This window comes from Oryzias melastigma, linkage group LG21 (genome assembly GCF_002922805.2).
Source record: "Oryzias melastigma strain HK-1 linkage group LG21, ASM292280v2, whole genome shotgun sequence".
Classification (NCBI taxonomy): domain Eukaryota; kingdom Metazoa; phylum Chordata; class Actinopteri; order Beloniformes; family Adrianichthyidae; genus Oryzias; species Oryzias melastigma.
The window spans coordinates 21,274,252-21,298,921 of record NC_050532.1 but is presented as its reverse complement, the minus strand read 5'-3'; the positions used below and the strand labels follow the sequence as shown (position 1 = coordinate 21,298,921).

The following is a 24,670-nucleotide window of genomic DNA, read 5'->3' as shown; positions in this document are numbered from 1 at the left end:
GGGCTAATATTTTAGCTGACTATCAATTTCAGCATTTTCAGCTATCAGCACTAGTATCTTCAGTGGCCAAATTCAGCTTACAAAATTCACACTAGCATTATTGCAGGTAATGCTATATATCTAGTTCATAATTATGTTAAATAGTGAGTTTTAAAGTTTTAAAAATTTAGTTTTAGCGCGTTGAATTAATATTTATCCGGTTCAGCCGCGTCCTAAGGTGTGTTTTGGATTTTGGCCCCACTGATCCAAACCCCTGATTTACATCATAACATTAATATTCTTCATATGTAAAGATAAGGCCAAAAATTAAGCAAAAATATATGTATCTATTTTGGAGAAGATCAAGAAAAATAACTGATCAGGCTTTATTTAAAAACAAAATAAAAGCTTAATTTTTTCAGAAAGATCTGGATGTTCAGAGGACGGATCTGTTGGTGCGGGCCAAAAAAAAAAAAAAAAAAGGTGAGCGACGGTGTATTTAGGAGGAAGCACTGCTTTCTGCTGCCATTAGCAGGTGATTTACATGAGGAGCAGCACTGTATCTGGCTCTGAGTTACGACTTCAATTACAGCAGCAGCGGGACGCAGGAGGGCCTCCGTGCGCGCCCCCACACACGTGTGCTCAAGAAGGATGGAGGGACGCGGCGCAGAGAATCTCATTGTGTCTGCAGATTGGGCCAAACATGGAAATGAAGCCAAAATTGGATTATCTTTGACAGAATATTATGTGTGTGTGAGCGCGAACAGCGGAGAGCGCGAGGGTTCTCTCCTGACCTTGAGCGCCAGGAAAAAAAGACGAGATTAATCAAAGGCCTTTTATCAAAGCATTTTCTGTCTGAGTGCCCCTTCCAAGTCTATTTATCACCCCTTACGACCTTTTGGGGTTATGTGCGACAGACAGCATTTACGCAAACTCTGATTATTTGAATATATGAAGCGTAAGTTGCGACCCCACACATCCTCGGCTTCAGGTGAGCTTGGAGCAATCGTACATCATCTGCAGCCGGATCTTTCACACAAACAGCAGCAAGCTGTGATGAAGCTACTAATCCGTGCGCACAAGCCTCATCTTTATTATTCATTAGATAAAGACGGCGCCAGGGAAGCTATTTAGAGGCAAATGTAAATATAAAGGGGAGCATTGTGAGGGGGAAGAAAAGGGAATTATGAAATATTGAAAAATCACAAACGGAGTTGGGGCGGGCGGGGGTTGTGGTTAAGCGAAAAAGAAGAAATCTTATGTGGGAGATGGAGGGAAAAAATATGGGGAAGCAGATGGAAGGTGAAGAACCAGGCGGTAATGAAGATAGACACCTCCTGCTTGTGACCTGATAAGCCGGAATCTCCAATTATTGTGGGGGTGCAAACGACGGCGGATACTACATCAGTGACATGAAATGAGAGCATATCGTCCAATCGGGCTGAGCGGAGACAAAGCACGACGAGATAGCCCAAAGCATGAATGGAGAGAAGCGTGTTTCTGCATGAAGGTGGTTGATGAGCTACAGGAAGGTGTGAAGGAAAAGACGACGAGAGGGACACCTCCTTCTATTATAACCATCATTATTCTAACTCAGCCAATAACCAGACAGACTTAATATCCTTCTCCTCGCTCCAAACACAGAACTCAGATGATGAGAAAAACCTATTGATCTCCCCAAATCATCATTAATCTAAACTGGGGAAAACTCTGCATAATTAGCTCCGCACTGCCGTGTGTGTTGGCATGTGTGTTGTTCCTATTATGAGGGGATAATATTAGATTGTGTGGCAGAGACCTGAGCTTCCCCGATGATCAGCTGAGATGAACAAGTGTTTGCCGTTATTGCATTCCAGAAAGAGACAGAGAGAAAACTCATTCACGTGAAATCTAATATTTCTGCCACTGTACGGGAGGCGGCGTGTTGTTTATGCTGCAGAGCTCCGTGTGTGCGCGTGGACGCCCTGTGGTGTGAGGGCTAATATTGAATCTTGTTCCACATAAAGGTAATTATCATATCGCTGTGTGTGTAGAATTTGGAAATATATGTAGGAAGATAGTGTGTTTTTTTTTTCTCTCTAGGCTTAAGATATGCTTGAATCTATTAAAGTAAATTATGTTTTTAACATGGTATTTTATAATAATAGAGCACATATATAACAATAATTAAACTTAAAATTGCATTTCTGAATATTTCTTTATTCAAATTGTTGGGAATTAGGAGCAAACAAAAAAAAACTGCTTAAAAATGACCATATTTGTGACGTAGAAATATATGGAGCAGGCTATAAGCTCCTCCCATCCACCTGTAGACAAAGGCTGAATCCGAATTCTTCCCCTACCCCTCCGGCTTTTTCCTACCCTTCCAACTGAAGGGACATTTAAAGGGGAAAGGGTGTCCGAAATCGTTTTTTTAAGGGTATAGCATAAGGACTCTGTTATTGTTACCATCTCCTATATGTGCCACGCTGCATGCAACTTACTATTGACATGTTTTAATTAAATTCCAATAACAATTAGTTGCTACTAGGCTGCTTGAAGTTAGAAGCTATTCTTTATTTTCATGTATTTTTCATTGAGTTCTCCATGTCTATTTGGTGCAGTGTGATTCATGTGTTGTCATTCTTTATCACTCCCTCCCAGAGGAACAGGAGAGATTCCGATTCCAGGTCTGTGCTCTTGTCCTTGCCAGTGGACCTCACCTCTGGCTCGTCTTGACCCCCAGCTCCATCTGGATGAAGCCCATGTTCAAACATACAGTTGTGGAGTTAGATAAGATAATTCTTCTTTAACAGTCCGGGTACATCGCCTCTCCTTCATGACGACATCCCTGAGGTTTCTTCTTTTTTTTTCCCCAGAATCTGTTTTTTTTTTTTAAGTTTTTCCTTACAGAGAAGGAGCATAAGCTTATATTTAAATGTTAGTAATTATATATTTTTTTTATAACTGAAGTTATTAAGTATTTTCCAAGCCCTAGCAGCTACGTGCTAACGTAGCTAAAGACACTGTTTTTCCATAACTCTCCGTTTGGAAGACTGAATGTAGGGGGGTGAATAATTTGGATTCTACCAAACAGATCCATGAACGTCTTTGTTTTCCTCGTCCGCATTGGTATCTGGCTCAAAACTGTATGGCTGGATAGATCTAATACTGCTCGCCATTTTTGTTGCTCTGCTAATGTTAGGTTGGGGGGGCTGTAAGCTAGTGGGGTAGCTCAGCTATGGATTATGGGAAGAGGTGGTGGGCTTGTTCTGCGCCAACCTCTAATGAACTCCTGATGCTCTGTAGAAACTATGTCCCAAAACATGACAGTTTTTTTTATTTTGACTAAGAACAGCATAATTTAATTAAAAGATCAATGGAAATGCTTTAACAATTGATGTTTGCACGGAAATGAACTCTGGTTTTACCAGCGGGACCTGAACAGTGTGTTCTAACACTATATGGGACAGGCGCAATTTGACAAAACAAGGTGCCGACCAACCTCGCTGGCTTTGCTGCAGCTTTTATCTACATCCAGCTTTGCCCTCCGGCTAATTCAAGATCCACGGATATTGGATCAAGGGCACAATTTCGGTTGGTTGTTTTCCCTCTGTGCTTTTGAAGTTCAAAAATCATAGAAAAAGAAGAGTCATTTGGAAATAGCCTTATGTGGACGTTGCAACTTTCCCCTAAAGATGAGACAAAAAGCTGAGGGGGGCATTGTGTTTGTGTGAGTCAGGGGTAAGCTAGTCCCCTGTGCACTGTGAGCATGTGGAAGCTCTTTGAAGGACGTCACATGATGCAAGGACGCTAGGAATCTAACGCACGAGTATGTGGAGAAGAACCAGTGCAGGCATGAGTTCTAGTGTCTCAATTATGCATCTGGTCAGACGTTGTGTTTCGTCTCGCTTGATTACACTCACGGCTGCTTATCACACCACCCGTTTGAGAAAAAGCCAGATGCTTGTTAGCCAGGAGTGGTTAACATTTAGGGACATGATGAAGAAAAAAAAAGCAGATGGACAGTAGAGGGGAAAGACAAAGAAGCAAAAACCGGTCAGAGCGCAGCGACTCCAGAAGAATCATTCTTGTACGACAGCGGCTTTACACACTGAGGGATCGCACCGTTATAGTTACTGATTGGATTTCAGTCAGCGACTGATCACATCGTCACGGATACCAATAGTATTACCAAGATAACTCTGTTGAGGAGACGGACGCTGATGGAGAAAGGGAGGAAAGAAACCTTTTGGTGTGAGCGCAAACGTGTGTGTCCAAGATTCCTGCGGCGGAGGTAAAACAAAGTCACTCTCCCATTTGGGAGGGCGTAAATGAACATTCAGGATGATAGGTCGATTCTCAAATAAGTCCCGATAGTGCCGGGGAAGCTGCTGAATGATTAGGGTCAGAGTGCAGTCAGTCACCAGCCGGGCAGCGCCTCCGCTCGCAGAGCTGTTTGTGAGTGTAAATCTGCAGCGCGCCACATCTGTTTGCATTGGCACATGTGCTTGAATCAATAGCAGCATGGAACCAGAGACTATAGCTCTGCAGAGCCCGTGTGCCTCTGGCTGACGTCGAACGCACCATTGATCACGGCGGCGTTTCCTCTGAAATCTGCACACAGTTACACATCCCAACCTCAAAGTGAAAGGAGGCCGTCCTGCATGAAGTGCTGGATATCCTTATCTTTTGATTCTATTGACTCTTCGCTCAGCTACAGCTTAAATGATCTATTTTAGAAGCTTTCCATGTTTTTTTCATTAGAAATTCCCCTTTTGATTTGTGGGTGGAGGAACCCTACCCCACCATCCCATCACCCTCATAACCGAGTTACCCGTTTACGCTCTCTCCCACTAGCTTACAGCCCCGCACACGCCACAACCTAACATTACTGGTCCAACAAAAACGGCGAGCAATAATAGCCTTCGAATTTTGACCCGGATGCCAGCTCAGACGAGGAAAAAGACAGACTTGGATCTATTTGTCTGCAAGTGGATGCATCAGAATGGGGCGGAGCAAGGAGCTTGTGCCCCGCCCAGTGTATTTCCTACATCTCTGGATTTTTTTGTCTCCTAATTTCCAGTTGAATAAGGCACATGAGTCAAAGTCACGGCCCTCAAGATCATTTTGCATTATTGTTATTAATGGCCAACTACAGATCCAATAATGCAATACTTCAGTCACTTCATACAAATGTTGGATAATGCTTTTTTCTTTTAACATTTATTTCTAACTTGTATAGTTCTGACACGATATATTTTTATTGTGAAAAAAATTATTTAAGGTCAAGTTAATTTATTCCTGAATAATCCTTTCAATTTTTATTGATTTCTATGTTTAAAAAGTCACGCTCTAAAAGTTTAGTTTTATTTTGTTCAATAAAAGTTGATCCTGTTTGACCCACAGCATGTTTTTGATTTTGGAAGCCCTGAGCAATCGAGTTTGACACTCCTGGAATGAAGTAATACTCAGAAATGCAAATTTAAGCCTAAAGGGTAACTAAACACTAAATCCACTTTTTTTGTCTTGTTGACTTCTATAAAAGGGGCTTTAAAAGTGTTGTCTGTAGATTCTTGCCACATTTTTGACATTTAAAATAAGTTTGCTTAATTCCTGAAGTTGTAGTCTAAATCCGTCTGTGTGCTGCCTCCTACAGGTTGAAATGAGGTATTACGGTTACATTTTGTGATTAGTAAACTTGTACATTTCAGAAGTTTCACATCATCTCGCTCTGCAGCTCCAGTATAAATGACCTGCCTACCTTTGATTCTGTAACAGTTGGTCGGTATCGTGTTAGCATTAGCATAGCTTGTTACTGTATTGTCATCAAAGATCTACTGATTGTAAACTTTCCAGTGAACTTCGAAGTAGGCAACAGCGGTTTAATGTAATTGGCTTTGAATCCAGCAAACTCTGTCCTGGTGATGGATTTCCAATGAAAGTTTCACCCTGGATCATTAGCTTAATACTTTAGCTTTTATTAGCTTATGATGCTAGCGCCAGTTTACCACTGAGACACTGTCCCCTTCAGTCTGGACGATGAGCGTCTGCCTCAGGACAAGGTGGAGGAGAAAACTCCTCATCCTCCACAGAAAATTTAGTGGAGAGACTAGCCTCACTTTGCTCTGTACCACTGGAGACGTTACCTCAAGCTAACCTCACCGTCAACCGCAGATCCAAACCACACCTCCCCGGTCACCCCGCCCACTTTTATTTTTTGCATTTTTTAAATCTGGGCTGAGAGTGGAGTCATCCTCCAACTGTCCTGTTGTGTTATGCAGCCGCTTCCATTCAGCGCCCAAAACACAACTTTCATTGGAGTACAGACTAAAAAAATGAATATTTAAACTTTTATTATCTCAATGACTATATTCCTGCCATGTTGTTTTGAATAAAAGAAATACTGTCCACTCTACCCACAACAATCTGGGGAAAACATGAGTTGTGTGTACTTTTTGTTTGTGTTCCTCCCCTAATTGGTTCGTGTCTGAATGGGTTTTTTCTGTGCGCTTGTCTGCGGAGCACAAAGGGCCGGAGAAGACGCTGCAGACAGTTTAATGCCTCTACAGAGAAAATCGGTTCAAGGAGAGACGCTCTCTCTCCTCCTCCATCCTTTTTTCTCCGTCCTTCCCTTTTGTCTGCTACTTTTACTTGCTTCTCACTTCCTGTGGGATATTTAGCAATTTAGCATCACGCTCCATTAGGAGACTCCACCCGCTCCTCCAAACGCACACACACAAATCCATCCACAGACACTCCAATTAGTGGCTAAACCAAAGACTAAGCGCAATTAGAAAGAGCAGCAATCCTGTAAGCTCTGGTGGATTCATCCTGTGTGTGAAGTTGTGTTGATCTGTTTGTGTGCTGGCCTGTTCTAATTAGGTGTACTCCCCCTCCTTCCCAAACGAGGGTTATCACGCCGCCTTACCTGGCCTTATAACATTGATGCCAAGCAGGTTGGAGGTGCGGTTGGCCACTTCAGTCCAGCTGTTGTCGTAGTTCTTCCTCCACAGGACAGCCGTGCACTGGTACTTGCCGGCCTCGCGAGGCCCCGCCCTCTTCACGGAAAGCCGGAAGTTTGTGTTGAAGTGTGAGCGGTCCACTGTGGTGCGCGTGCCCAGACCAATCAGCTGATCCCCCCACTCCAGCGTGCCTTCACGGGTAAACGTCACCAGGTCCTTGAACGTTTCCTGATCCTCGCCTTCGTACGCCATGAAGCGCCAGGTGACTGACGTGGGGACGCGCGGGTTGTGGCGCGGTTTGACCAGACACAGGATGTCAAAGGAATCTCCGTAGCTTATGGAGGGAGTCCGGGATGAAGCAGACAGCATGAAGGAAGACTCTGTGGGGAAAAAGACAGTTCAGATAGCATTAGAGATTAAACAATTCATCAATCTATCAATATATTGATTTATATTCCTAGTATCCAACCAGATTGATCCGTCTGAGCCAAGTTGTCAATGGAATGACCAATATAAATATATAATAATTTCAATATAAAATGAATAAATGTTAGGAAAATGACATTTAGATTGAGGGACGTTGACTTGTCCACATACTGCTTTCGGGGCGGCCATGGTGCAGACGCCAACCTCTGATTGGAAGATTGCAGGTTCAGTTCCCGCCCATAATATGCCAAAGTGCTCTTGAGCAAAACAATGAACCCTACATTGATTCAGGTGGTTACAGGTTGGTGCCAGTGTAAGGCTGTGGAGCCATCATGTGTATGAATGGGTGAATCGTACTGTGATTATAAAGCGTTTTAGGCCTTCTAAAAATGTGGTAAAGCTCAATTGAAGTTGTGCTGTCATTGATTAACTAATTGTGATCTGAAATTGATTCATCTGGTTTAATCTGAATATTTTTAACATTATTACTGTAAAAAGCCTAATTTTACATACATATTCTTTTAAATTCATGACATTCTGGCACAGTAAAAGATCAAGTTACACCTAAAATACTGGATTTATGATTTATTTCTAATTTATTACAGAATCCTGACCTTTACTTTTACACCTACGAGGGGGAACTACCGATCATTTTTTTCTGATTAGTCGACTAATCGGGTCAAACTGGATGTAAAGCACACATCTTAACAGTGATTAGCTATAAAATAACAAAAAAATTAGACATATACCTGCGATAATGCTAGTGTCTATGCAATAAGTTAAATTTGGTCGCTGAAGATGCTGAAATTGATAGATGAAATCACTCAAGTTAAAAGATGAAAACGCTGACACTGATAGCCAGCTAAAATATTAGTTAAATCTGAAATCAGCATAAAAAACTGAAAAAAGCCTAAATTAGCCATAAAAGCTAGCATGTTGCTGAAATATTAGCTAAACTCCAAAATAGCCCAGAAAAACTTTTAAAAAGCCTAAATTAGCCAAAATATTAGCTAAACTCCAAATTAGCCTAAAGAACTTAAAGATTCCTAAATTAGCCATAACAGCTAGCATGTAGCTGAAATATTAGCTAAACTCCAAAATAACATAAAGAACTTAAAGATTGCTAAATTAGCCACAACAGCTAGCATGTAGCTGAAATATTAGCTAAACTCCAAAATAGCCTAAAGAACTTAAAGATTCCTAAATTAGCCATAACAGCTAGCGTGTAGCTGAAATATTAGCTAAACTCCAAAATAACAAAGAACTTAAAGATTGCTAAATTAGCCATAACAGCTAGCATGTAGCTGAAATATTAGCTAAACTCCAAAATAACATAAAAACTTTTAAAAAAGCCCAAACTAGCCAAAAAAGCTAGCATGTAGCTGAAATATTAGCTAAACTCCAAAATAACAAAAAAAACTTAAAAAAAGCCCAAACTAGCCAAAATAGCTAGCATGTAGCTGAAATATTGGTTAAACTCCAAAATAGCATAAAAAACTTTTAAAAAAGCCCAAACTAGCCAAAATAGCTAACATGTAGATGAAAATATTGGCTGAACTCCAAATTAGCCTAAACAACTTAAAGATTCCTAAATCAGCCATAACAGCTAGCATGTAGCTGATATATTAGCTAAACTCCAAAATAGCATAAAAAACTTTAAAAAAAAGCCCAAACTATCCAAAATAGCTAACATGTAGATGAAAATATTGGCTAAACTCCAAATTAGCCTATAGAACTTAAAGATTGCCAAATTAGCCATAACAGCTAGCATGTAGCTGAAATATTAGCTAAACTCCAAAATAACATAAAAACTTTTAAAAAGCCCAAACTAGCCAAAAATGCTAACATGTAGCTGATATATTAGCTTAACTCCAAATTAGAATGTAAAACCTTAATAAATGCCAAAATAGTCCAAAAAGCTAGCATAATGCCTTTATAACTTTCAACTTTACTACAGTCTGACTCCTTATCACATAAAGTATCAACTAATCGACCATTAAATTGGTCGTCGACTATTATAATAGTCGATTAGTCGCAGGAACAGCATCTACAGATGACTGTCCTTCAATTTGTCTGAAGGTAAACGCGCCCTAAATCTTCAGAAGTATCTTCAGCATAATGACGGCACCACCGTAAAGACATTTGTTTTGTACGAGTAGCTCTTGTGAGAGTGCATTTTAAAATGAATGATGATCCAACAAAGAAAGCCCGGGGGAAATATTTTCTCTAAGAGCCGCTGTTCAGTCTACGCCGAGCTCTTTGCCAAGTCTTAACTGTCCCCACTGAGCTAAAGACGTTCACCCAACAGTGTTTGATATTGCCAAGACACACCTGCACTGGGAGGCGAGATGAGAAAAACTCCCGTTTTCTCTGAAGCACTTCACATCCCATGCCTCCTATTTCACAGCATTTCACTGATCGCAAATTATAGACTCGAATCTGAGGAAGCTGGTTGGACACGGAAAAGCGGTGTGGAGATGTGCAGATTAAACTTGATTTTAGTGCCAGCATTGATTTTGCAGATTTCTCTTATATTTTGTGTGTCAACAGCTCAGTTGCGTCCTCGGACTGCCATCACTGCTGGTGTCCTTCACAGTAATCGATGTCTTTCCGTCCAGACTTAGCTACAGCTGGGACAGCCGCCTGTGGCCATAATTCTCCTCACAGACAATAACTCTCTCTCTTCTCGCTCCATCTCTCATCTTCCTTCCCATCCATCCATCCGTCTATCACACTTTTCTACGACAGCAAAGAGGATTTCACAATTTCCATCCAACTCTCTCCTCGTTCTGGTCTTTGCGCTGTCCTTTGGAGTCTCCTGCCAGTCGGTTTACACCATATGCTGGCTTGCATGTTTTCTGTGGAGGCTTCTCATTTATGCACAAGTCCCAGAGTTCCCTGGGGGGATTCTTAAGCCAATCAGATGGAAGGATGACTCTCAGGCTGAGCACCTTTTGTCTTCACTGTGGCAACCAGAACATCCAGCTTCCAGAGGGCATTCCTGTTCCTTTCCCATCGGATCGTGAAGGAAATGGCAACAGACTGAATGAGATCCAGGGGCTTTGTGCCTGAACTCACAGTGGAAATTGATTTTTTTAAAGAAAAATGAAAGAAGAAATTTGTATATTGGTACCAATAAAACTGCTAGAGCTGGGTTCATAAAATCAATTAGTCGATTTGAATTTATATAAGCTTAATAGATCAATAATCCATTCATAAAGAGTATAAATTGATTTAGCACATCAAGCTAAAATCCACTAGCTTGGTGCTAATGTATAATGGAATCTCACATAGGACGGCTAATGCTAACGCTCAGTCGACCTAAAACAAACATTGCTGTCTAAATAAACATCTTTATAAACTCTCAAGCATGAATTTTGAAAACTCTTTTAAGGAAATATTTTTTAAAGTAACCATCTTTATTCTAAAAGAACCACTTTTTCCTTACACTGTCTTCTTCTTCTAGAATAAGGTGTAGTGCTATAGCGCGATCGCCACCTAGTGGCCAAACTGAAACGTCCTTCAGGAGAAGCAGAACAATGTTTGAAATGTTAATAATCTGAATATTTTTGTTAGAGCTTCTCCTTTTGAGAATCCATGTAACACTGTATGATATTAACAATCATTATTTCACTAATACATTTTACAGTATGTGAACTGTATCATATATATGTATAAATATATTCAAATAGTAGATTATTTATGTATTTCTAAACAAATGTGTAAACATTTGTCAACTCAAAATTGAATTGAAGAATCGAAAGAATTGGAATCAAATTGATTCTGGCTCTTGTGAATCGATACGTTTATGTAAATTATAATCGATACCCAGCCCTAAAACTACAGCTGGAGGCTAAAGTGAGAAAAATGGGGTGAGCTTCACCCTACACTGAACATGCAGGAAATCTTTTGATCAACAAGCATTGAGGAGAGGCAGAGTTAATGTGGATGAGTCTGACTGAAGCCCAGAAGCTTTGGACTCCTTCCCTCACATGTCCACCGCGCCTCCTGCTCCTCAAACTAATGTTTCTCTTGTTGGCCCTACTTGACAAATGGCCACTTAAAACTTGACATCTCCTCTCTGCATGCTGCTGCAGGGAGCTAAGCCGTTAGTGGCGTGTGTGTGTGCGCTCCGGCATCACACCCATTGCTTTCGGCCTGCCAGCTCCTGCCTCTCCGCTCCAGTGGTTTCCTCAGCCTGAGCTGTAGATGTTCAGCTTAACTCAGCAGTGAAAGAGGAGAGCCCCAGACTGTGAAACACTGTGGCGCTGCATTTCCATTCTAATAATTCCGACTAATCCATACGAGTGTGTGAGGCTCCGTCGTGGTTGTCATGGAAGCGCTGTTCTTGACATGAGGCAGGTGGTGTCATAGAGTGTGTGTCTGTCATAATAGCTCTTTCCCCTAAGCGATGCATGAATAAACCATGGTTTATTCAACTAAGTGGACTTCGCGGCGCTGCTGAGCCAAGCAGAATGTCCTCTGTATTTCTGAGCTCAAGTGTGCGAACAGATCGGACCGATCAGAACGTTTACGTGCCTCGTTGACCACAATCGGGTTCAAACACTCACCGACGGTTTTCACGCCGATCGTCTCGGCAGCTGTTTTCTCTCCAATCTTCTCCCAGTTTAGGTCTGGCTCGGTGCCGGTCTGAATCCACTCGGTGGCCGTGCAGCGGTACTGTCCCTCATCCGAAGGCAGGGCGTTGTACACGGACAGAGTCAAGGTGTCCGCTCGCATCTTCTCCACACGGATCTCGCCATAACTGGCGCGATCTCTGTACGCGGCGCTGTGCTGCACCGTGCCGTCCCGGTCCACGGAGGCCACTTCATGGATCGGCCCGCTTGCTTCCTTCTCTATCCACTGCCAAACGAAGGACAGAGCGCCGATGGTGGAGTGGACCGAGCAGGTCAGCTGGATCGTGTCGCCCTCCAGGACCTCCGAGGAGTTGGTGGACAGGAACATGGTGATGTTGCTCTCTGTGTTCAGAGAACAAATGAGTCCAGTCAGAGTCCATCATAATGAACATCAAACAACACATGTCAAACAGAATATTCAAATATTCATTAGCAAAACTAATTAAGCTATTAAGGATTTTCCTTGAGGATTAAAGTGTTTATTTGAGATGACAAATTTGTTGGATTTCTTTTGAATAACAAACATGTTAGATTGCAGATGAAATATTTGTGATCCAAGACTTGAATAAAAAGTCCAACATCTTCTAGAAAAGAAAGAAGTCTCGTTGTCTCTGAGAAGAAAACGGCTCGGATTACCTGGATGACTGAGGATCTCCACTGAATTTTGTGATTAAAGTCCCACTCCGATGGTAATTGTTGTGTTTTTAAAGTTCCTCTCCAACTATATTTTATCTATTGTAAAATTGTTCCCCGATGTCTTTTAATTATTATGTCATTTTTAGGTAAAATCAATTATTTTCTACAGGAATTCACCTCTGAGTCGTGGGTGGGACTGTTGGTGGGGAAGTAACCCTCCACTGATTTCCCATCGTCTCTTTTTTTACACACTCTCTCACCAACTCTGGGGTCTATAACCTGAGGCTCCACAGTCACATGTGGCTCTTTGGTTAAAGTAAAATAGACTTTTTGATTTAAAAAAGTATGAAGTAAGTAGGAAAGAAAAAAAAATCCCTCCATGAGGCTCTTGACTCATAATTCTCCAACAATCCATCACATGTAATACATCACAGGTTTATAGTTTTACAAAGTCTAACTAAATAAAACGTTGACAGATTTTTAGCACCGTTAACCTCAGAAAACCAACTGGAGGTCAGTAAACACAACTAACACTCATGCTGGAGGTGCACCCAGTTATAAGGCGGATTTTCCGATTAAAAAAAATCAAACTTTTTCAGAGGACCTTATGGTTCAAAAATATAGTAAGAGTCACTTAATTAGCTCTAATTTAATTTTGGTTAGTTGGGTTTGTTCATTTCTGTCTAAGATCCACCACAAACAGTAAAATAAACCTTTTTTGCTGCAATTTTTGCATTTGCTGCAATGAGATGATCATATGTAAACAAGGTGTCTTATTTTGAAAAAAAGTTGTGAACTTGTTCATATTTAGAAAAAAAATCAAGTTTTTGTTTTCACAGAACAATAATTACTTATTTTATTTATTATAATAGTGACATTAACATGAAAGCAAAGGGTTTTTTTTAAAGGATTAAGAGTTTGTGGCTCCTACGGGGTTGTGCTCAGTTAGAAATCAAACCGAGGGTTGCAGACCCCTGCACTAGATTATAACCTTTTACAATCTCAAGCTAGCATTAGCGATAATAATATCAGAGACAAACAGTTTTGAGCATATTGGGAGCCCAGACGAGGAAAATGAAGACGTTAATGTAGGTGTGTCAGACATACGGCCCTCCAGATGGTTTAATCAGGATCAGTCATGAAGAGAAAATAAGGGTATATTGGGGGTGTGAGGGGCTGTAAGAATGTTTAAACAAAGGGATGATGGGAAATGAGGGCAGGCTTACTCAAACTTAGACTTGAATTTCTGAAGAGCAATAATACTGCTGTTTCTGAGGCTAAAAACAGAATATAAAATTAAAATAGATGAAAATTTAAATACTTTTTGGTTGATGTGGTATAAAAAAAAGCTTATATTTTAATTTGTACAAAGGAAATTGTGAATTGGTAGAGATGTCCTGGTAGGATGAAAGCTCGCCATCCTCTTGCAGTGTGGGAGCAACACGTCTGTGTGCTGGGGAGTGTGTAAAAGGCTGAGAGAGTGAGCGAGATGTGTGGCCATAGTAGGCAGCTCTGAAAATAGAAAATCTATTTGTTGGAAAGCCTTTGTTGTGCTGGACTGCTACAAATAATTGAATCCAAGCGAACGCCGTGAAAAACTGAGCATATGTGGGCCTTCGACTGAAGTCCTCTGCTGTTCGTCTCTCATCCAAACATCATTCTATGCAACATAAATGGTCAAAAAAAAAAAGATTAATTTAATACTAATTGGCGCTCAAGATTCCAGCATCCAACTCCAGTCTGATTCTCTCAGCAGCCATTTTGGCATGTGCAGCGGGGAAAACAAGTCCCAGCCTCTTTTCCCAGGAGAACATCCCAATCCTTTTAAAGTGAGGCTCATGTGTTTGCATGCATGTATAGCGGCATGCATTTGTGAGTGCGGGGCCCCCGGCTCTACACACTGATAGCTACACAGGAGATATAAATTAGCGCGAGTGGGCTGAGATTCTCTTTGTGAACCCTGTTAGCTTGTTCACCAACCTCGCATGCAGACAGGAAAAGAAGGCTCAGATCACAGGACTCTGTGGCACATCAGACCGCGGGGATAAAAGTCTCCTCTTCACTTCTGTTTTGTGCTTTATCTCAATTCTTGTCACTTCAACATCCATCAAACATCGTGGAGCTCCGGTTGACCCAATAGATCTATTCCCCCCGTAGAGCCAATTCTCCAGCCTCTGGAGCATGTGGCTCCCGTCTTTTTTCCTTTTTTTCACTTCTCTTCCCTTCCCTGCAGCCAAGCTCTGCTGCTCGCTCTCAGCTCACCGACCCTCCTAATAAGCATAAGCCCTCTGTGAAAATAGAATAAACTTGCTTCTTATTTCTATCACTCAAACGAACAAAGGGGAAGCCTTTCATCCCTTTCTTTCCCGTTGTCTTTAATTGTGAGAGCTTCATAGGTTTTTCCACACAAACCTGAAGGGAGAACGCACAGCCACGAGTGAGGGATAAAGTACACTTTTTTCACAATTAAAATGCAGAAATGGTTAAGTTTGTTAATGAGTGTTTCACCAGCTTACAGATCTGCCATTAGCAGCAGTGGTTTAAAAAATCTAAAGAGCGAAAGCTCCTCCTCTCTAAGAAAACAATCCAATAAAGCATCTGGAACAAAGCCCTCTGGGTAAACGACACTGAGGAGGAGATGGTCGGTTATTAAACTCTGCAACCAGTGGACAACCCTTTAGCGTCGGGACTTGAAGCTAATTTGAAAATGGAAATCAGTAAAAAGCCTGGTGCAGTGGACTAAATACTGCCAAGGGCTCGTTACACAACCAGGTCGATTCCCAGTTTCTCCAGAGCTCGCGGTTCAATGTTGCAACAAAAGTAAACATACAAACAGTTTGGTTCCATGTTAGCTTTTGTCTTCTCGGTTAGACAATCTTTCCACAAGCCTTACTTCTTATGTTCCTGAGCTTGATGCAAACCAGGAAGTGTTGCAATTCATCAAAAGACCACTAGAGGCTGCTGTCAGAAGAGACCAATTTCCCATCGACACTATTGTAAAATAAATGAACCGTTCACTTAACAAAGTCCTGAACCTTAGTCTGTATTCAAACTGCTATCAAGTAACCTTCACCTTTCCAAAACCATGTGACTAAAGATCTCTTCAGTCACTGGCCAGGAATTAAGGGGGCGGGGCACAAGAGGCAAAAGTTATGGCTTTGGAATCCTTTTGGGATCACTCACTTTTCAAAGTTTTATCAATGTCAGGTACAAGACTTTTTACTTTATACTTTGGTGCAGCGACGAAGATACGCTGATAAGTGTTGGAAAAAAACGTTGAGAAGCAGTGTCCCGTTAAAAGATGTTTTAATCAGTCTGCATTCATCCGACCACATTTCATTGAGTTACCGTGTAACAAGACAGAACACCATGAAGGAAGCGTTTCAGCGCTGTTAAACTAAAGGTTCAGACAAATAAACACGTGGACCCTTTTTTCTGTCTGATAAAACAACAATTGTTGCTCTTCGTGTGTCTGTGGCTCATTAGTTGCTTCATTCCTAATCTGTTTACATCACGTGACGACCGGCTGACGTGGCCATTTTGGTTCAGTTGTTCCACTCCGAGTATGGAGACTGTTTAGACTGAGCTAATTCAGAGCAAACCGGAGCTCAGTCCAACTGGAAACGAACCAAGACTATCTTAAAAGATGCATCAGAGATCGGTTCCTGGTCTAAGACTAGGACCTACTTGGGTGTATCCAGACGGAAAATTTGTGTCCAGATTATCAGGGGAAACAAACTGGTTAACTTTAACAAATGTATCCAGCCCCAAAAACACCTTTAGTGTTAAGAACCATTTTGTTTTTTGACACCAACATTTACATGTTTGTTACAAATACTTTTTCTATTTATGACCATTGAGGAATGATGATGTTTTTTGTTGCTAATTAGCAATTTTGATTTTTGTGGAGCTAACAATTGCGTAAGGAGTGTGGCTTTTTAAAAGTCCCATTCCAATCATATTTTAATCTATTTTAAAAGAGTTCCTGGTAAACTTTTTCATTAATATTTCTCTGTTTTTAGCTCAATTTAAAAAACAAAACAAAAACAGTGTTGCTTCTAGGACAGAGGTCTACAACCTGCGGCCATGGTGGCTGTCTGGGTGAAGAAAAATAAAACAGTAATTTTCAAAAATTTGGAGATTAGCTATTTTTTTAGCAACATGGTAACGTTTTTGGGTAGTTTGTTATTTAATGGGGGTTTTAAGCTAATTTTGAACTTTGCTTCTATTTTAGAAACAGGCTAACTTTGTTGACTAATTTAGTTTACTGGGGAATTTTTGGTTATTTAGGAGTTCAGCTAGTAATTGAGCAACGAGCTAGCTTTTTGGGGGCTAATTTGGCCACTAATTAATTTTTTTACGCTAATTTGGAGTTTAGCAAACATTTTAGCAGTATGCTAACATTTTTGGCTAATTGTTATCTTCTGGACTTTTTAGGCTAATTTAGAGTTTCGCTTTTATTTTAGCAACACGCTAACATTTTTGGCTAATTTGTTATTTACTGGGGTGTTAGGCTAATTTAAAATTTTACTTCTATTTTAGAAACTGGCTAACTTTTTTGACTAATTTAGTTTACTGAGGAATTTTAGACTAGGAGTTTAGCTAGTAATAAAGCAACAAGCTAGCTTTTTCGCTAATTTGGACTCTAATTAATTTTTTTATGCTAAATTGGAGTTTAACAAACATTTTAGCAGTATGCTAACATTTTTGGCTAATTGTCATCTACTGGACTTTTTAGGCTAATTTAGAGTTTCGCTTTTATTTTAGCAACATGCTAACATTTTTGGCTAATTTGTTATTTACTGGGGGTTTAGGCTAATTTAAAATTTAGCTTCTATTTCAGAAACTGGCTAACTTTTTTGACAAATTTGGTTTAGTGAGGAATTTTAGGCTAGGAATTTAGCTATTAATAAAGCAACGAGCTAGCTTTTTCGCTAATTTGGCCTCTACTAAAGGTAAAAAGTAAAAACATTTTAAAAAGAAGAATCCCATTTTGAGAAATGCTAGTTTCTTTTTATATTTTTATATATTTTTGCAAAAAATAGAAAATTCATATTTATTAAAAAAAAAAAAAAAAAAAAGGTAATGAGTGCAAATCCAAATTTCTTAACGACTAGACTATGCGGCTCCTTCTAGGTTTTGATCAGTATTAAACGAGCCCAAATGGCTCTTTGACTGTAGAAGGTTGCCGACCCCTGTTCTAGGACATAGTTCCTGCAGAGCGGCAGTGGTTCATTCGAAATTTAATCTCTGAATTGTGGATGGAACTGTGGCACACAACCCGCCCCTGCTTCCCGACATCCGTCAGTTCTCAATCGCTAGCTTACAGCCCCGACCAAACAGTAGCGGTGGAACAAAAATGGCGTGAAATAGTCGAGATATCCAGTTTTGAGCTAGATGTCTGCTTGAACGAGGAAAATTAAGACATTCATAGAAGTGGATGCATCGGAAATTTGACCTTATTTATGTCCTCCATCATCTGAAAAATGCCACAAGAACACCATTTTCATTGGAGTAGGTCTTTAATGTGGATAAATGGGTGAAGCCAAAAAACTTCCAAACTAACTCCTAACTACTTTCTTTAGACCTTGTTGAGTAAGAGAACATGTCCGTCCCACTTAAAACTTTATTTTCACCTTACACAAGGCAAGTTGTGACTCACGAGATGATTTGTCCAGGGAAAATATGTCTATGATTAAATATTTAAAGAAAATTTCACAAAGATGGGCGGCTCCAAAAGCTGAAACACTCCAGTCTATTTTTTTTTTAGGAAGACCAGGTATTGGCTGTCCCATGACTGCATCTTCATCCTTCCAGCCGTCATTGTTATTTAAGCCAACCTCATCAAACAAACATTGTGTGAAGGGTTGAGGGAAAACTAAAGGCTGAGTTTCCTGCAGTTATTGAATTAACCATGAACGTCTAGATAGACTAGAATATTTTAGTCTAGTTGCAAATGTGATAGCAGATGTAAAATATGGAGCATTTTTTGGAGAACTTGTACTGTTTTTACACAGTTTTCTGTCTTTATCAGCCTTACTATCAGCAAGAAACCGATTTGGTTTGTCAGCCGAGCCCTCCGAGGTTTATCACGTCAAACCTAAACGTATCCATCAGCACTCATTTGTCAGAGGTGTTTACCGCCGCTTTCTCTTTGCTGTCCCCTTTGCCTTTGACTAATTTACCAACTCAAGCTCAGATCAGTACTCATTACTAGCTTGACTCTAATTTTAACACTCAAAGCCACAAAGCGCATCTAGAGTTGTGTGTAAAACAGGACCCTACTGTGCACTGTGCCGCTACTTCTTCGTGGACAGAAGCAACAGCAGTTGTGTTAGTTAAATGTAGTAAATATTCAATAAAGGATTTTCTTATAAAAATAAAATCTTTCTTAAAAATATAACTTGCAGAGACTTATGCTCCCGTTTCTTTGACTAAACTAATGTAAGGTAATGTCAAACTCCTTGCTACACCTTAAGGTAGTAGTCCTCAACCACCAGACTGTAGACCAGCGCCGGTCCATGGGACAGTTGATACCAGGCTGTAGAATTTTTTTTTTTTTTTTTTTTAAAGCACTAACTAAATTCTTATGTTTTGTTTATAATCTGGTTCTGAAGGAAGTTTTATTTTTTTATTTTTTCCCCGCCACATCCAACTCATTCTAGATGGATGCATGATCTGAGAACAGGACAGAGTGGCCCCTCCCACCTTGGCGACAAACAGGAAGTACCCCAAAAAAGACGAAATCTCCCCGACTTCTATGAAGAAATAAAGAAATATTACTAATATGACCAATTCCTGCTTGTTGACGATTTGTGGTTCCAATATGGCGACTGAACCGACTTCATTTAGCTGTAGCTGGAAGTAAGTCATTTTCTATGGATGATGTCACTCTCTCTCAGTCCAGTTCTCATTTACAGACAATGGGCGGATCTCAAGTTGATCAATCCCATGTCAAAAGTGCATCTTCTACTCTTCTGAGCTGCGTTCACATCGCATTAGTGGTGTCCAGTTACAATGTTAAGTCAATGTACATCACGTCTATCCAGCAGCAGCACGATTTGAGTGTCTCGGTGGGATTTTGGTGAAGCAGTGCATCCAGAGTTTTAAAAACTCTGATTTTTGGTGAGGACCAACAAATCAGGGACTCAGCTTTGGAGATGTGATATGCTTAGTGACCATGAGAGAGTGGAGTCCAATCTTTCTTGTTCTGAATTTTATGATATTTTTCTTATTTTTTTTAGTCAATTAAAAAAATATTCTCTAATTTTATTCTTATTTTTAGGGGTTTTTTTCTCTTTTGGACTAATTTGGGACAGCAAGTTATCAAACTGGATCACAGAGAAACAGAAAGACGGCAGAAAACCGCCATCATTCAGACATAGCATGATACTGGAAGAGTCTCTGAATGATCTCATGAACATGGAGATGTGATTACTGGTGCTTTTGTAGAACTCTTCTATATACCAGTAAACAAATCCAATGTCAAAACATCCTCCGTGCATTGTAAATGAGATATACAGAGACACTGCTCCATGTAGCGATCAGGCTAAAAACATTCATAGTAGGCTCCTCCCACATGCATAGCTTATGATCACATGGTTTAAGAGGTGTCATGCAGCAAATTCGACATGCGTCCAAAGCCAATTTGACGTGCGATTTGCGAAATTGAAACCCCCAAGCTGGGAAGGTTAACAAAAATCAATCATATTTGGACATTTAATTTTCACAGAAAAGAGTCAACGAGGAAAAACAGAAGAAGAGCTTTTGACTTCAAAATAAAGGCGCATTTATCAGACAAAAAACAGGAATCTCCACTCAAAATATGGATTTATTTCAGTTGTTCCCACACTCCTTAATAATATTGCATAATATTCAGCAACCGGCTGTCTAATGTTACAAGGATACAGCCAATAAAGTTGCTAAAACTGTGGATTTTTCCCTTTCTTTTTCTTTTTTTTGTCTGACTAGGCAGAAGTTGGCGTCTGATTTTTTTAGCTTGGACTTGGGAAAGGGATCACATTTTATTGATTCCTACAAAAATCTAGAATACAAATAAAGTATTAACCAGTTGCAGATATTTTACAGGATGACATCTACCCTCAAAAATGAAGGTAAACCAGAATCTAGAAACAAAACAGCAATCAGACGCCCACTTCAGCCTCATACAGATAACTCCATGTCAACATGATGACATAAAACCAGTGTTTGACTTGGAAAAGTGCCTTAAGGAACTCTATTCCAAGAAAAAAGGAAAGAGGAAATTAATATTCAAAGGTCTAGAATAGTGGTTTTATAGGGTTGTACACTTGTATCCGCCACATACAAGCTTGATTTCTCGCCCCCAAAGGCCAGCTGCATTTTGGCAGTTGAGGTCTGCCCCGGCAGAACATATTAATTTAACCCAGAGAACCACTTAAGGGGCCCTGGAGACGCCCTTCTTTGCCTCTTTTCTTTCTCCACACTTTCATTTCATGGCTGGTGGCTCAGCCTCCTTGAGTCTGGACTCCGTGGCTCTCCATTATCCTCCTATAGTGTTATCCCTTCCCATTAAAGTCAATGCCAATGCAACAAAGCTGCATCACCAGTCCTTGGCGAACCACTTGAACAGAAAACGCATCAGGAATAAGAGCAGCATTATCCTTTCTGCGCTTTCACAAAGCTAACAATAGACACGGCACATCTATATAATGTAGGTCATTCACAGTATAGGTCAGGAGTCGGCAACCTTTAACAGTAATGGGCTCGATTTCTACTGATCAAAACCTAGAAGGAGCTGCATAGTCTAAACTTGGAATTGCATTCATAGCTTTCATTTTTTTAACAATACATATGAATTATGCCTATTTTCAGGTAAGAACAAAAGCAAAAATATAAAAAGAACCTAGAATATGTTAAAATTAGATTTTTTTTGTAACCAATGTTGTGCAGCACAAGATAATATGTGATTTTAACTCATAAAAGATAAAAATGTTTACCAACGTTTTGATTAGCATATAAAATCTGTTCATTCTGGAGGTAGAGTTGGGCAAACAAGACGTCTTCAGGTCAACAGGGATGTAAAAACCTACACAGTTTATCATCTATGTACACCTCAGCCATCAATTTATAAATGTTTCTGATCTAAATTTAATACATTGTAATTAAGTAATCCTTACTAGGGCCGCCACAATTAGTTGACTCATCGATGACTAATAGTCAACAACTATTTTCATAGTCGATTAGTCGTTACTTTACATTATATGGAGTCAGAGTGTAGTAAAGTTGAAAGTAATAATGGCATTATGCTAGCTTTTTGGACTATTTTGGCATTTAAAGATTTTTTTAGGCAAATTTATAGTTTAGCTAATATTTTAGCTACATGCTAGCTATTTTGGCTAATTTAGGAATTTTTCTGTTTTTAAAATAATTTGGAGTTTAGCTAATATTTTAGTTACATGCTAGCTATTTTGGCTAGCTTAGGCATTTTTCAGTTTTTAGACCAATTTAGAGTTTAGCTACTATTTTAGTTACAAGCTACCTATTTTGGCTAATTTGGGAAATTTTCTGTTTTCAGACTAATTTGGAGTTGAGCTAATATTTTAGCTACATGCTAGCTATTTCGCCAAATTTATGATTTTTTTCAGTTTTTTAGGCTATTTTGGAGTTAAGCTAATATCTCAGCTGCATGCTAGCTGGTTTAGCCTTTTTTGTCTAATTTTGCATTGAACTAATATTTTAGCTGCCTATCAGCTTCAGCATTTTCACTTGTATCTTCAGTGGTAAAATTCAGTTTACAGCATTCACACTAGCATTATCGCAGGCAATGCTGATGATGCTAATGCAAATGATGGTTATGATGTGTGCTTTACATCCAGTTTGCGCATGACCCAAATAGTCAACAAATCGGAAAAAATAATCGGTGATCAGGCAACTTAAAATAATAGTTTGTGGCAGCACTAATCCTTTAAAAAATTGCTATTCTATTGTTTTTCCATCTTAGTCCTCAGCAGTCTTACGCTGCTGGGATTTGTTATTTTAGTTTGGGGTTGGACCTTGGTAGTCTTAGTTCGTGGGCTTTGTTTATTTGTTTTCTTTGGGTAGTTTTGGTTAGGTAGCCATCAGCAGGGAGCTGCTATATGGATCAGCCATGTTATTTTCTGTTTGGTCAAGGAGAGTTAAAAGAGCCACTTGTGCAGACCCCGATCTAGGCCGTGGACTCATTACTTACTGATTTGCTGGACTGTGATCTGGACGTTGCGGGACCTCTTGCTGCGGTCTATGAAGTCCCCCGTGGGCGTTTTCTCTCGCTCCGTGACGCGACAGATGTACTTGCCGGCGTCGTCGGGGTTCAGGCGTTGCAGCTTCAGCAGGTACACGTTGGGACTCTCTTTCCGCACCGTCATGAGGCCAGCGGCCTCCCGGGCAACGTAATCGGGGCCCAGGACCGGCACGGCACTGGGGCCCACCACGGCCACCGGTGAGCTGCTGAAGACCCACGACACCGAGAAGAAACGCTCCGGAACGTTCTGCGCCTCAATGGTGCAGCGGAGCTCCAGCGGCTCACCGGCCGTGAAGGACCGTCGCTCCGTGCTCACCTGGATGCTGAAGTCCCGATCTGAAAGACAGAAAAGTAGATAAAGATGTTGTGCAGAACAACGTATTCATTAAGCCTGAGAAGTGAATTAATTTTTAAATGTTTTATCTAAGGAAAACAACCTGCTTCAGTTCTTCCACTCTTATCTTACTTACTCTAATAGAGAAATTACAGAAACATCCAATTAAAATTTTCTTCTGTTGTCTAAGAAAGTCCAACTCTCCAGTCTTAGAAACCAGAAAAAAGCAAACACTGCATTTTACCCTCTTAATGATCATTATTCATGCATGCTCAGCCGTGTGTCTCTGTCCAGTTTTATGTGCTACATTAGCTTCCAGATGATCGGCGCGCTGAGTGTCAGAAACAACTGCTTTGCATCTCTGTGGGTTTGTAGCCCTGAGCTGTAATTACAAAGACTGTAAACATGATTCCTGAAAGCGCATTCATGTGGAAAAGTTCAAAGCTTGCCCTCGCTGCAGACCTAGTTACGCTGGGAAGTCTTTCGGCGGGAGGTAGGTGTAATTGTTCACATGTTTGTAGCTAAGCTCCAGTCCGTGCAGACGGACGGGAAGCTGCTGACATTCAGGGCTGTAAACCAGCATGCCTTGGGGCAAAAACAAGCAAACACAACTTTGTTCGTTTTTAGTTTATGATATTTTTCTTTGTGGTTCAACAATTTGTTGGCTTTTATAATTTATTAGTTAAATATGCTGTTTTTTTTTATTGCTGCTTAACTTTTGATCCCTTTGTGTTAGAGATGTCACCTTATGCAAGGAGTCACTAATGTATGCATGGCTACACCAGTGTTACACAGTATCCAGTTTATTTTCACTTGAGCAAAAGAAAAAGCATCAAATATTCAAATGAAATAACATTTCTCAGCCGTATGTGTGAGGATACAAAGGCGTTTTATTGTGAAATTTGAATATATCATGCCTATATCGAGAAAAAAATCAACTTTTTTTAGCTTTTAAGTGGATAATAATGCTAATTTATCTTGAAAAACATTTTCTAAAGCAGCATTTTGATCCATTTACATATCTGAGCTTTCCTCTAAAAACTTGAACTCTGAGCACCAGTCCCAGAACAGCCCCTTCCAGGAAGAGTCCGCCCTTCCGGCCCCGCCCCCAGGCTAACACACACGCCCACTTTCTCAGTGGAGCTAGCAGTGATCGGCCAAACACTTTAATTTTATCTTTGCAAAAGTTCAGCTGTTTTTTTTTTTTTTTTTTTTTTGGTTGATTAAATGCTGACACAACGCTGACGTCATGAAATGGGCGACACCCAAAAGGCGGGGCCTCACAGATCGAGGCGTTATACTTCCGGGTAGGAAAAGTATGGAGACAAAATAGTTCAATCCGATTTGTGTGTGTGTAATTCTTGATTTGTAACGCCTACAATTAATTTTGTGCGTAAATGTGAGTACTTTCAATTGTGTATTCACACGTACAAAATACAAAAAATACATAAAA

The 24,670-nt window shown here is 40.3% G+C and overlaps 1 protein-coding gene across 1 annotated transcript in view; it reads right to left on the bottom strand.

Moving 5' to 3' along the window:
* igsf3 (immunoglobulin superfamily, member 3) overlaps positions 1-24,670 on the bottom strand; it is a 125,662-nt gene that overhangs the window by 20,313 nt on the left and 80,679 nt on the right. Inside the window, exons 4-6 of the mRNA XM_024286386.2 lie at positions 22,833-23,219; positions 11,921-12,328; positions 6,890-7,303 (exon numbers count right to left, since the gene is read on the bottom strand). Coding sequence (XP_024142154.1) covers positions 6,890-7,303; positions 11,921-12,328; positions 22,833-23,219 — 1,209 coding nt within the window. The remainder of the gene's footprint in view (positions 1-6,889; positions 7,304-11,920; positions 12,329-22,832; positions 23,220-24,670) is intronic.